Here is a 13,024-nt window from a genome sequence, read left to right as displayed (position 1 = left end):
GCTTGTTGTAGAATTGTGCCTGACTTAAAGTTTTCTTTTTTTAATTATGTCTCTTTTCCTAAATTTTATAGGTTGATCATATATTATTTTTTTAGTCTTTTTTTTTTTTTTTTTTTTTTGAGAGTTTGGGGGTGGTCAGGGAAGGGCAGAGTGAGAGGGAGAGAGAAAAAGAGAGAGAAGCTCAAGCAGTCTCCATGTCCAGGACAGAGCCTAATGTGGGCCTTGATCTTACAGCTGTAACATCATGAAATGAAGAGTCAGATACTTAACTGAGCCACTTAGACGCCCCGATCGTATGTTATTTTTTTGAAGGCAGAAAGTACTTCTAAAAATTTTAGTTCTAATAAGTTTTAATTTTGAGGGGAGTATAGGGCATGGAGTTAAATTAATTTCTGCATTTAATGTAGTATGGAAGGAACTCCTTATCTTTAGGATTAACGGATAATTTTTTCTTTTTTTTCTTTTGTTATTTATTTTTATTTTTTAATTTACATCCAAGTTAATTAGCATATAATATATTCAAGCTTTAAATTTTCAAGCATATTTTCAAGCATTATAAAATTTTCAAGCATATTTGTTACTCATAAAATTTCTTATTTCTTGGATTGTATTAATCATAAATCATTTAATGTTATAAGTCATTAATTGTATACATTTAAACATACCATCTTTAACTTATGTTCTTGATGGTTGTTGTTCTCCTTTGCTTTCTTGCTTCTTGTGTAACAAACTGTAGACTGAATGTAGAAGTTGGTTTTTCAGTAGATCTCTATTATGTAAAAAATCTTCCCCATCTGCTTTAAAACATTACACCAGTTTTTCCCTAACACCTTCACAGGTCAACAGCAACCTGGCCTCTTGATCCACCAAAGGATGAGAAACAAGGGTGGCGACATGTGAGAATTAAACAGATGGGGAAGAATGCCAGTGGACAAACCCACTACCTGTCACTATCTGGATTCGAACTTTATGGCACTGTAAATGGAGTATGTGAAGACCAGCTAGGTAAAGAGATGTTAGCAGGTTTTTCACTTACTGGAACAATTTGATTTATAAAAAGTGACTTGTTTATAGTTCTCTAATTTCTATTTTACAGGAAAAGCAGCTAAGGAAGCAGAAGCTAATCTTAGAAGACAAAGACGTCTAGTACGCTCCCAGGTTCTGAAATACATGGTTCCAGGGGCACGTGTGATCAGAGGCCTTGATTGGAAATGGCGAGATCAGGATGGCAGCCCACAGGGAGAAGGTACCGTCACAGGAGAACTGCATAATGGTGAGTAGGTACTTAGCATTTGTAGTATAAAAATGGAGTATTAAATAACAGAGTGTTTTTCTTTGGTTCTTTTTGGGATAGTTTACACATTTTATGAATGTCCTGGCACTATGTAGAAGAACATTAAAAATGAAAAATCATTTACCTAGTATTAAGGGAAAATTTTATTTTCTGTTTTGATTTGGAACTTCTTGCTAATATTTTGAAGTGATTAATAAGCTAGTATAAGTTGAATATTCTAAAGACACATTTTCTGCATTTTTTTTGTCTATTATTTGTAAGTTTCTATATATCTTTAATTGCTTACACTTGTTAGCCTGATGGGAATCAGGCAGTCATTTTTTTTATACTCAGTCATGTAGAAGAAAAAGTATTAACATCTTTAGTTACTGTTTTTCAATAAAGAATAGAATTAAGAATTGTAGCCTCTTTGTTTATTAGTAGATTGTAAGATAACGTTCATAATGCTTCTCAGCCTACTAACATTTCTTTGGATTTTAAACTTTGATATTTTATAAGGTAAGGGTTGTTGTTTAAATCAAGTTGATTTAAAAATTTTTTTTTAACATTTATTTTTGAGAGAGAGAGAGAGCGAGCAAGCGAGCATGAGCCGGGGAGGAGCAGAGAAAGAAGGAGACACAGAATGTGAAGCAGGCTCCAGGCTCTGAGCTGTCAGCATAGCGCCTGATGCAGGGCTCGAACTTATGAACCCTAAGATCATGACCTGAGCTGAAGTCAGACGCTTAACTGACTGAGCCACCCAGGCGCCCCTAAATCAAGTTCATTTTAAACTTTTGATGCTGTGGATTTTAGAGAAGTCCATATCCTGTTAATCAATTGCTTTTAACTCCCAGAAGCAACTCATAATGGCTAATTCTTTCCTTATAACTTAAAAGGCTGATTTATTAGCAGATAATTTGCTTAGCTAGTAGTGTGTTCTTAAGAATTTTGCTTGGCATTAAAAACAAAAAGGAGTAAAATATTCATATTCTTACACCAAATATTTAAAGAGCTATAATAAAGGTGACAGTGCTTAGGAGAGTGAATAAACATTTAATATCTTAATATACTCATGTTCTGTGTGCTCTGGGCATTTATTTACCTAAATAAACTCTTGATTTTATTGTTTTTAAGGTTCTATTCCTTGAATTACCTTACTACCTAATGTGTTTCTATGTAGTTATACTCTAATTGCAAATCATTGCCATTTTAGCAGGGTTATGGTGAATGAACATATATGTAACTGCCAAAGTTCATAAAAACCAGTAATAGTTGAGATGACATTACTACCTTCAACCCAGAAACTAAAAAAAAATTTTTTTAATGTTTTTTTAAATTTATTATTGAGACAGAGCATGAACAGGGGAGGGGCAGAGAGAGAGGGAGATACAGAATCTGAAGCAGGCTCCAGGCTCTGAGCTGTCAGCACAGAGCCTGATGTGGCGCTCGAACTCACAGACTGTGAGATCATGACCTGAGCTGAAGTCGGAAGCCCAGCTGACTGAGCCACCCAGGTGCCCCAACCCAGAAATTTTAAATGTTTTTTAGACATCTTAATAATACTCCGTTAATATTCCATTTCTCCTAAATTGTTTGGGCTTTTAAGTGTGTTAGCTAGTTGGGGCTATATGAATGCAGTTTATTTTTCTCATGCTGCAGTCAGCTGAAGCAGCTGTCTAGGAAAATGGGAATCTTAATTATAGAATTTAGTATGTAAGAAAAGCTTACTTTTGCTAATCTAATGTAGAGTTCAGAATTGTGGCCGACCAAAGTGGCCATTCTTATTAAGTCTCATGAAAATTTTTATGTCAGAGAGAGTACTTAGCTTTTAAATAAACCAGTGATTTCCTTTTCTTTCTTCTTTTTTTTTCTTTAAATTTTACTTTTAAGTAATCTCTACATCCAACATGGAGCTCAAACTCACAACCCCTAGATCAAGAGTCGTATTCTCTACCAACCGACTGAGCCATCCAGGCACCCCTGAACCAACTGTTTCTAATATGGCTAGTTATCTTTTTTCCTGTCTTTCGGGCATAGTGGAAGCTCAGAGTTTTGTACCTATGCACTTATATGGATAGTATGTATGTGTCCTTTCTTGGTTCCCCTTAGATAGCAATTTAATTACACTCTCAATACTAATATAAATAGTTTACATTTAAAAATTATTTTCCGCATTATTATCAATTAAATCCTTCCTAAAGAATCTATGTGTCAGTGGGAATATCCATTTTTTTCATGTATTCCACAAATGTGAGAGTCCCTGCAATGTAAATGTACTTTGTTGGACTTCAGATATACAATGGTCCCCAAAAAAGTATGATACCCTGCCTTCTGAATGAAACCGATAAACATACAATTACAGATCTTGATGATTGTTATGAAATAAATTATCAGTATATTTTAGACTGATTAATGCAGTATAAATATTAATTTCATTTGGAATTGGGATACGTTTTTGAGCCTTTATTCACACTGTTCCATGTTGCAGAAGAGATAGTTGAGTGCTGGTTCTTCAGAAGTTACTTCAGCATATAGACTAAATGGAGACAATTGAAATCTCATCAGAACTAGGTGATGTAGATTTGGGGCAGGTAGTTTTCATCTCCTAGAACTCCTAAGCATATAATCCCCACAGGTAATTCAGTATTACTTACACCCCTCTTAGCCTGTCATCATAAATATACATGAACTTGTTATATGTTGTGTGCACATGTGAACATGCATGGGGGTACCTGCATGTATGCATAAACTAACTTCAAACTTTATAAAGACTGGTTATATTTTTAAAAATACATATGTTTTTTGTGTTGTGTTTTTCCCTTGCAGTAGTTAGCTTATGACACTAAAATAAGATTGTAAAATTTTTATTATTTTCCTAATAGGCAATTTATTTTACTGCTTTTAGAAGTTACTGTTTTTTTTTAAAGAACAAGTATTGTTTACAAGTAAATATACATTGAATATCATGTATAATATGTATGAATAATGAACTATTCATTAGTTCTTTACACATTATTAGATTTAGCTTATAGGTTCTAATAAAAGAGCTTAGCATACTTTAAAATTTTTGTTTTCAGAATTTTCTGTGTGTATTTAAATTTTTTAAACTTAATCATAAGAAAACCAAGTAACCACTGAACTTTGAGAACACAATTGAAATGCTAACTTAGTGTTATTTGAGCTAGTGACCTAAAATTTATGCAGTGATATATGGATATTTTCTTTGCCAATTATTAGGATTTAGCCCAAACTTAAAAATTAATGGTGAGTCAGAACTTTTTTTCTGTAAAGAACATTTGACTACCTAGTTCTCTTTAGCAATTAAAAAACCTTTTTATTTAGATTTCATCTCTATTTAACTGACCTTGCAGTATTTCTTTCACCATTTGTGTCCATCTGTTTATGGTTTTTTAACAGTTCTTCCCCTTAAAAGATAGGCCCGTAGATGTAAACATGACCCTTACATTGTTTTCAGATATCAGCAGAGCAAGCAGTTCAGAAATGAGAGAAATAAAAGGAAGAGTTTAATTTTAGTTGGCAGACCTTAAATGACTGTAGAAATTCAGAGAAGTACAGCACTGATGAAAAGCTGATCCCATATTGTGGAGCTACTGTCTGACACGCTCCTATCTGCTTTCTGCTGGGTCTCACAAACTCCTGTCCCTTTCCAGGCTGGATTGATGTCACCTGGGATGCTGGTGGCTCAAACTCTTACCGTATGGGCGCAGAAGGAAAATTTGACCTCAAGCTTGCACCAGGGTACGACCCTGATACAGTGGCATCACCCAAACCTGTTTCATCCACTGTTTCAGGCACAACGCAATCATGGAGCAGCTTGGTGAAAAACAACTGTCCAGACAAGACATCTGCTGCTGCAGGCTCCTCAAGTAGAAAAGGAAGCAGCAGTTCTGTGTGTAGCGTGGCCAGTAGCAGCGACATCAGCTTGGGTTCGACCAAAACGGAACGGAGATCAGAAATTGTAATGGAACACAGTATAGTTTCAGGAGCTGATGTCCATGAACCAATTGTTGTTCTTTCATCTGCTGAAAACGTCCCTCAAACAGAAGTAGGGTCATCATCCAGTGCAAGCACCAGCACCTTAACCGCGGAAACGGGAAGTGAAAATGCTGAAAGAAAGTTAGGCCCTGATAGTTCTGTTCGCACTCCTGGGGAGTCTAGTGCAATATCCATGGGAATTGTTAGTGTTAGTTCTCCTGATGTTAGTTCAGTGTCTGAGTTAACTAATAAAGAAGCAGCTTCACAACGACCCCTTAGCTCTTCAGCAAGTAACAGACTGTCAGTAAGTTCTTTGTTGGCTGCTGGGGCCCCTATGAGCTCTAGTGCAAGTGTACCTAATCTGTCCTCAAGAGAAACATCTAGCTTGGAGAGTTTTGTAAGGAGAGTGGCAAACATAGCACGGACTAATGCCACGAACAACATGAATCTAAGCCGAAGCAGCAGTGATAACAACACTAATACTTTGGGGAGGAATGTGATGAGCACAGCAAGTAAGTGAGCTTTTCCTTATGGAACCCAATGGTTTTTCCACTCTGAGGGATTGCAAAGTAGGGTTTCTTGTTCAGTGGGTTCTGACTGCAGTCGTTAACTAGATCATTAACCGTGTTACATACAACCACGTCAAATTTAGCATTTTAGGAATATGGAGTTAAGTTCTATAGAATCGTGATCTCTTAAGAATTCAGATCAGGTATAATAAAGAACCTCGTAATCTGAAAGGATGAAACAATAACACACTTCTGTTTTTCACTCTTCTATGATAAATTGTTAACTTCAGCTGCATGAGGAAATAGATGACTATTAAATTTTATCATAGTCAACTGAAATCAGAGCATCACACTGGTTTAACTTTTCCTTAGGTCCTAAATTGCTACTATCTTCTAAAAGTCCTTTAATTCTAATTTAAGCTAACTGGTCAAAGTAATTCCTTTGGAAAACATGACTGGGAATTAATTCATTGCCTGTTTCCCTTTCTAAAAAAGCAAGGCTTAATTTCTTGGAAAATAACAGGGCTGTAAAAACAAGGACTTGTAGTTGGATTTCAGTTGGGTTCCCAAAGTTGTTGCTTTTCAGTTTTTTAATAATTAGTGTTTCATGATTTCATTCTTTTTTACTAAATATACAACCTAGTTTTTTCTAAGGTTTATGCAATCTCATCAGTCCTGATTTGCTTCATTTTTTATCTTTAGCTTCTCCTCTCATGGGTGCTCAGAGTTTCCCCAATTTGACGACTCCTGGTACCACATCAACAGTGACAATGTCAACATCCAGTGTGACTAGCAGCAGCAATGTAGCCACAGCAACAACAGTTTTATCAGTTGGTCAGTCCTTAAGTAATACTTTAACCACCAGTCTCACGTCAACCTCCAGTGAGAGTGACACAGGTCAGGAAGCAGAATATTCGTTATATGGTAAGTTATAGTTTAAAATATTTAGGTGTTTGTTTAGTGATGCTTTTACTATGTTTTCCTGCTGTTTTTTTTTTGTTTATTTTTTTATTTTGAGAGAGAGATAGAGTGTGGGGAGGGCCAAGAGGAAGGGAGAGAGAGAATCTCAAGCAGGCTTTACACTGTCAGCACATAGCCTGTTGTGGGGCTCGAACTCATGAACCATGAGATCATGACCTGAGCCAAAACCAAGAGTCAGACAACCAATTGAGCCACCCAGACGCCCCTCTGCTATGTTGTTTTAACTTTTGATTAGAAAGTAGTAATTCTCTCTTCTTAAAGATATGGCATCTTCATGTATGATGAAAAAACTCAGTGCTATAAGGGACTATTAAATTATCTGATTATAAGCAGGTATCTAGGAACTTCTGTGCTCTCCTTTTTTTTTGGTCCACTAACGAAGTTTTATTGGGAGAATCATAATAACAAAGATAGTTGACACCTTTATCAGAGAAGAATAGAAGTGTAATAGATTAAAAGGCTTTGTAAAGTGATATTCTTTGTACACCGTAATGTAAGAGGAAAAACATTCCCCCTGTGTGCCTCCTCTACTCTCAACACTTTCTGCTGCCACCGCTGATTACCAAATGTTTTCCCACATTGAGCAGTTTTCAGACACTATCTGGGGGGTCATACAGTTTAACTCAAGTTACTCACTTCTGGCACTATTAACTACCTGGAGATAGTGTCAGATCCCACAGGTAAAAGCCTCAGCCCCATAACATTATCTCCCCACCCTTTCAGACACTAATTGCAAGGCCAGGTTGTGCTAAAGACTGGCTATAAATTGGAGGCTCTTCTGGCCCTCTCCTCCTCTTCAATTAATTTGCTAGAGCAGCTCACGGGACTCAGGAAAGTATTTTATTTATTACAGGATTACCCCTTTTCTTATAAAAAGGATATAACTCAGGATCAGCCAGATGGAAGAGATGCATAGGGTGAGGTCAGGAAGGTCCCACGCACAGGCACATTTGTACTCTTGGTGTTTAGGGACACTACCAGCCTGGAAGCTCTCTGAGCCCCCTATTTTGGGTTTTGTTTTTTTGTTTGTTTGTTTGTTTGTTTTTTGAGGCTTCATGACTTAAGCACAGTGATTAAATTATTGGCCATTGGTGATTGAACTTTATACCTGGCTCTTCTGGTTTTCCCATAAAGGGATCATCTTTCCAGACAGCTCCTTTCACTTAGTACGTTGTAAAATTATTTTCATATTGTTTGATGGATTTCTCCAGTGTTTGAAGTGGCTGCCATATATTCCACTGTTAGACTATGCAATTGTTATTTAATAAATTCTCCATTTTGGACCTTTAAATCACACCCTTTCATTACCATAAACATTGTTATGAATCCGCATCTTGAACTGTATTTTTGTATATTTCCTTAAGATACATTTTTAAAAGAAGTAATTGCTGAATTGCCTTTCAAAAAGGTTGCACTTCCGTCATTATTGTTTTGGAATATCTTTTACCATATATACATACATACATACATACATACATACATACATTCATTCTTGATGCCAGTGCCTGTTCTATTTAAAAATTAAATTTGAGGGGCGCCTGGGTGGCTCAGTCGGTTGGGCGTCCGACTTCGGCTCAGGTCATGATCTCGTGGTCCGTGAGTTCGAGCCCTGCGTCGGGCTCTGTGCTGACAGCTTGGAGCCTGGAGCCTGTTTTGGATTCTGTGTCTCCCTCTCTCTGGCCCTCCCCCACTCAGGCTTTGTCTCACTCTCTGTCTCAGAAATAAACAAACATTAAAAAAAAAAAAAAAAAATAAATAAATAAATAATTAATTAAAATTAAATTTGGTAATTTCAAAAAAAGAACATTTATATGAAGATACAGTTTAAGTACTCTTTTATATAAATCTTTTTTTTTTTCAAATTTTTATTTAAGTTCTAGTTAGTTAACATGGAGTGTGTAAATCTTATTTTCATGTATGTTTGTTTTCCTCTGAATGTGTCCTCCCCTATTTCTTTTTTTTTTTTTTTTTTTTTTTTTTAAATTTTTTTTTTTTTTCAACGTTTATTTATTTTTGGGACAGAGAGAGACAGAGCATGAACGGGGGAGGGGCAGAGAGAGAGGGAGACACAGAATCGGAAACAGGCTCCAGGCTCTGAGCCATCAGCCCAGAGCCTGACGCGGGGCTCGAACTCCCGGACCGCGAGATCGTGACCTGGCTGAAGTCGGACGCTTAACCGACTGCGCCACCCAGGCGCCCCTGTCCTCCCCTATTTCAAGCCAAGAATTGGATCTGATGTTCTCTGATTTTAGGAAGATCATTACATTTCTCTGTATCTACCTTACCTATTAAATGTGTATATAGCAAAATTATGATGATGACTACACCAAAGTAATGTAAATTCATCGAATAAGCTATATTCTACTCTAGTTTTTCTCATGGCGCCCCTCTACCCCTCCCTACTCATTGGTTACATGTTAACTTCGTTGAAACTTTAATTCTTGATTATGTGAAACTTAAAAATGTTGTGGGTATGCTGGTGGTAAAGAATATTAAAAAAGTATTAGGGCTCCCATTTGCCTTTTGAAAATTAATGTTACATGATTATAAATTCCTTTTTTTACATTCCTAAAACTAGAAGATTTATCTTAAGGGTGCTGCTGTCAAGGATCAGAGTAACATTTGCCTTACAGAATAATTTTTATGTATGCAAACTTTTACCGTATTAGGTTTCGAGGAACATGATTCTGTGATATGGTCAAATCTATGAAATAAGGAGCTGGTCAAATAAGAAGATGAGTTAAAAAAAAAAAAAGCCGTTGGCTTCAGTGAGTTATAACATGTGAGAGATGGAATTTCAGTCAGATTATGTTCCTTTGAAAATAAACCAAAAGTGGAATTGATTTTGTGTGTGTACTACCACATCACATTTATGAGGACCACTCCTAAATGGCAGGATGGTACCTTACATGGGTTAAGGGTAATATATTTCATCAAATTTAAGATGGCAATAATTATAATTATTTTATGTCACTAAGGAGAAAATGTTGACAATTCAGCTGAGACTTGCCATTGCTTGTAAGACACATTCTGACTCCAGAATATGAAAATGTTAAAAAAAATATGTGCCTTAGAAACTAATTGCTTATAGTATTGGGCCTCATTCTTCTACTAGCCTTCTAATAAAAGGTATTGAATTTCAGTCCTGTGTAATTATTAGACTTAAAAAATATGTATTTGGTTCAGAGGTTTGCAGATAGAAGATTCTACAAAGCAGTTATAAATTGTCTTCTGAATGTTCTTTTGGAATATAGAGTGTGTCTTTTTATCCATAGAAGTTTGTTTTTTCTTTTGTATCCAGTAAAAACTTCTGTTTTAGCCTCATTATTACTTTTTCTTTTCATTTCTTGTGAAGAACAGCTCATCAGCATCTTCATTATGTGGGACCATGTTTATCTGATACAGTCTTCATTGGGGGTTGGGGGGAATATAGATAATAGGAAAGATTGTAAATATGTTACTCCATAGTAGATAGGTAGTGTCCTTAAGCAGTTATGAACATCCCAGGTCTCTCAGATTAACTTTATTCTGTCTTTTCCTTCCTACAGTCTTTTACAGTTCCTATTTATTGATTGATTATTATTTTTTAATGTTTATTTTTGAGAGAGACAGAGTGTGAGCGGGGAAGGGGCAGATAAAGAGGGAGACACACAACTTGAAGCAGGCTCCACGCTCTGAGCTATCAGCACAGAGCCTGACATGGGGCTTGAACTCACAGATGGTGAGATCATGACCTGAGCCAGAGTTGGACACTTAACCGACTGTACTGCCCAGGCACCCCAGTTCCTATTTATATATTCATTTGTTTGTTTTTTAAATGTCTCTCTCCCCTTAAGTTCCATGGGGGCTCGGACCAGGTCTGTTTTGTTCACAACTATGTATATCTGGTGCCTATCACGGTTCTTAGAACAGAGTAGATACTCAATAGAGATATTTCTTGAGAGTGAATGACTCCAAAGTGTTCTCTTTGCACCATGTTGTGCTTCCTGTGACTTATAAAGAGAATGGTGATAGGATTCTTATTTTTAAACCTAGCCCGTACTGCTGACCTTTTTTTTATATTATGATTTTGTAGACTTGGATTTAGTTTATGGTCAAACTTTATCCTGTTGTTTTCTGCCATGCTTGTGACCAGTATTACTCATTTTGTCTTCGTGGTGGTAGAAGGGTGGCATTGCTAAATGTGGTCTTTATACTTGTCTGTCTTGAATTTTACTTTTGTTTTGTAAACCAATATGCAAAGTTACCTTATCATGCTTTGTTAATTGTGTTGACAGTAAGGTTGTTGGTTTTCTTTTCCAGATTTCCTGGATAGCTGCCGTGCCAGTACTCTATTAGCTGAGCTAGATGATGATGAAGACTTGCCTGAGCCAGATGAGGAAGATGATGAGAATGAAGATGACAATCAGGAGGACCAAGAATACGAGGAGGTTATGGTAGAGAGAGTGTCTCCCATTCTCTTAACTAATATAAGATGTTAATAATTGGAATGAAGAGAGGAAAAGCAAAGTCCTGGTTAAACTGTGAAGCAAGGAAATAATGGCATGAGTATGAAAAACGTGGTTAATTAAGAAAAGCACTTTTAATCTGAGCATTTCTCCCTTAAAAGAAAATATATCGGTTATACAGTAAAACCTTGGTTTACAAGCATAACTCCTTGCAGAAACATGCTTGTAATCCAAAGCACTTGCATATCAAAGCGAATTTCCCCATAAGAAATAATGGAAATTCAGATGATTTGTTCCACAACCCAGAAATATTCGTATAAAAAATGATTACAATACTGTAATGTAATATAGAATAATAAAGAAAATACAAAATAAGAAGGAAGATAAATTAACCTGCACTTACCTTTGAAAACCTTCGTGGCTGTTGTGAGGGAGACAAGGGAGAGGAGGGTTATTATGCAGGATGACTTTCACTGTCACTAACGGAACTAACGGAATCACTGCTGTTGGCTCGATGGAATCTTTTTCTTTTTGTGCATCTTTAACGAGGAAACTATCCAATGACACATGCTTTTGCCTCCTTTTGAGGATTTCACAAAATGTAACATTGCATTGTTGTTAAACAGATTCATTGCTCACATTGCTATAGCCTTATTCGGGTGGTGCTTTTCTACACAATTTTGCAATTTCCCACATTTTACACATTTCCCTAATCTCACTGAGATGAGGGATTTCTCTGCCTTTCTCTCCTTCTCATCTGTAGACCAGATGCAGACATAAACTTCTTATGAAATCTTGCAGTTTCGGCCACTCGCTTACCTCGTTTGTACTTCTTGATGATTTCCTTCTTAATTTTGACTGTAATCATCTCCTTACTACCTTTCTTTTCAACCTTTTTCTGCAGGGGGGCCATGGTATGCACTTGCATGGATGTTGACTACAGTATAGTATTAATAAACTCTTGTCATATACTCTATTTAATGTAACCGGCAATAAGGCAGCCGAGGAAAGGGTCTATATCTGCAGGCAGCCTGACCTAGAATGAAGCAAAGCATTCCTAAGCTTATGCTTGTATGGAAAAGCAAAGTACTGTCCATAGGTGCTTTGAAGTGACAACAAATACACTAGTGCCAGTTGTGGGTACCTTCCAACATTGTAAAAAATCACATTTCTGCCAAACACCGCGACCTGAGACCAAGCATCCGAGCATGGGAGATGATCATCTCCAATCCACAGTGAGAGAGAAGAACCATTGACTCAGTTGTGATCATGTGACATTTGGCATCATGTACTACTCATATGGCAAGACACTGCTTGTTTAGCAAGTTAAAATTTATTAGAAATGTTGTCTTGCAGAACACTGGCAGAACAAATTACTTGCAATCCAAGGTTTTACAGTATTTGGAAAATACTACAATGTCACATGCTGATGTTTTGACTGATTTAAAAGTGTAAAGAACTGCACTAATCCTAAACAATATAATTTTCATGGTTCTTCCACAATAATTATATTTTAGTACGTAGTGTATTGCAGGCAGTATCTGTGTATTATTTTCATCAGTCCTTACATCTACGAGGTAGAGCATAGAAAAAACAAAAGCATGTCCTAATTAGTTAGGTTAAGTACAAAAATGGGAACCCAAACTTAGAAAGTTTGATCTAGACTCTTAATATCTAACCACTATGATTGTCTTCAAACTGAACTTTTGCCTGCAAATACCCTTTATTATAACTTGTATATTTTTATTTCTCTTTATAAAATTTTAGTAGATTTTTAAAAATTTCATAAAGTTGGGTTTTAATGGGGTGAAAAACTC

At 36.3% G+C, this 13,024-nt stretch overlaps 1 protein-coding gene across 4 annotated transcripts in view; it reads left to right on the top strand.

Annotated features, from left to right (window-relative positions):
* Positions 1 to 13,024, top strand: part of HECTD1 (HECT domain E3 ubiquitin protein ligase 1) — a 92,740-nt gene that overhangs the window by 59,041 nt on the left and 20,675 nt on the right. For 2 of the 4 annotated variants that reach the window (XM_047075565.1, XM_047075566.1), the window contains exons 23-27: positions 839 to 1,005; positions 1,097 to 1,273; positions 4,945 to 5,781; positions 6,481 to 6,702; positions 11,062 to 11,195. In XM_047075565.1, coding sequence (XP_046931521.1) covers positions 839 to 1,005; positions 1,097 to 1,273; positions 4,945 to 5,781; positions 6,481 to 6,702; positions 11,062 to 11,195 — 1,537 coding nt within the window. The remainder of the gene's footprint in view (positions 1 to 838; positions 1,006 to 1,096; positions 1,274 to 4,944; positions 5,782 to 6,480; positions 6,703 to 11,061; positions 11,196 to 13,024) is intronic. The other 2 variants (XM_047075568.1, XM_047075567.1) reach the window with 2 other exon arrangements.

The sequence above is a fragment of the Lynx rufus genome, unplaced genomic scaffold (genome assembly GCF_022079265.1).
Source record: "Lynx rufus isolate CCGP_SWC_20201006 ecotype Redwood Valley unplaced genomic scaffold, mLynRuf1.p SCAF_13, whole genome shotgun sequence".
Classification (NCBI taxonomy): Eukaryota; Metazoa; Chordata; class Mammalia; order Carnivora; family Felidae; genus Lynx; species Lynx rufus.
The sequence above is the reverse complement of the archived record's forward strand: the minus strand, read 5'-3'. Positions and strand labels throughout refer to the sequence as shown.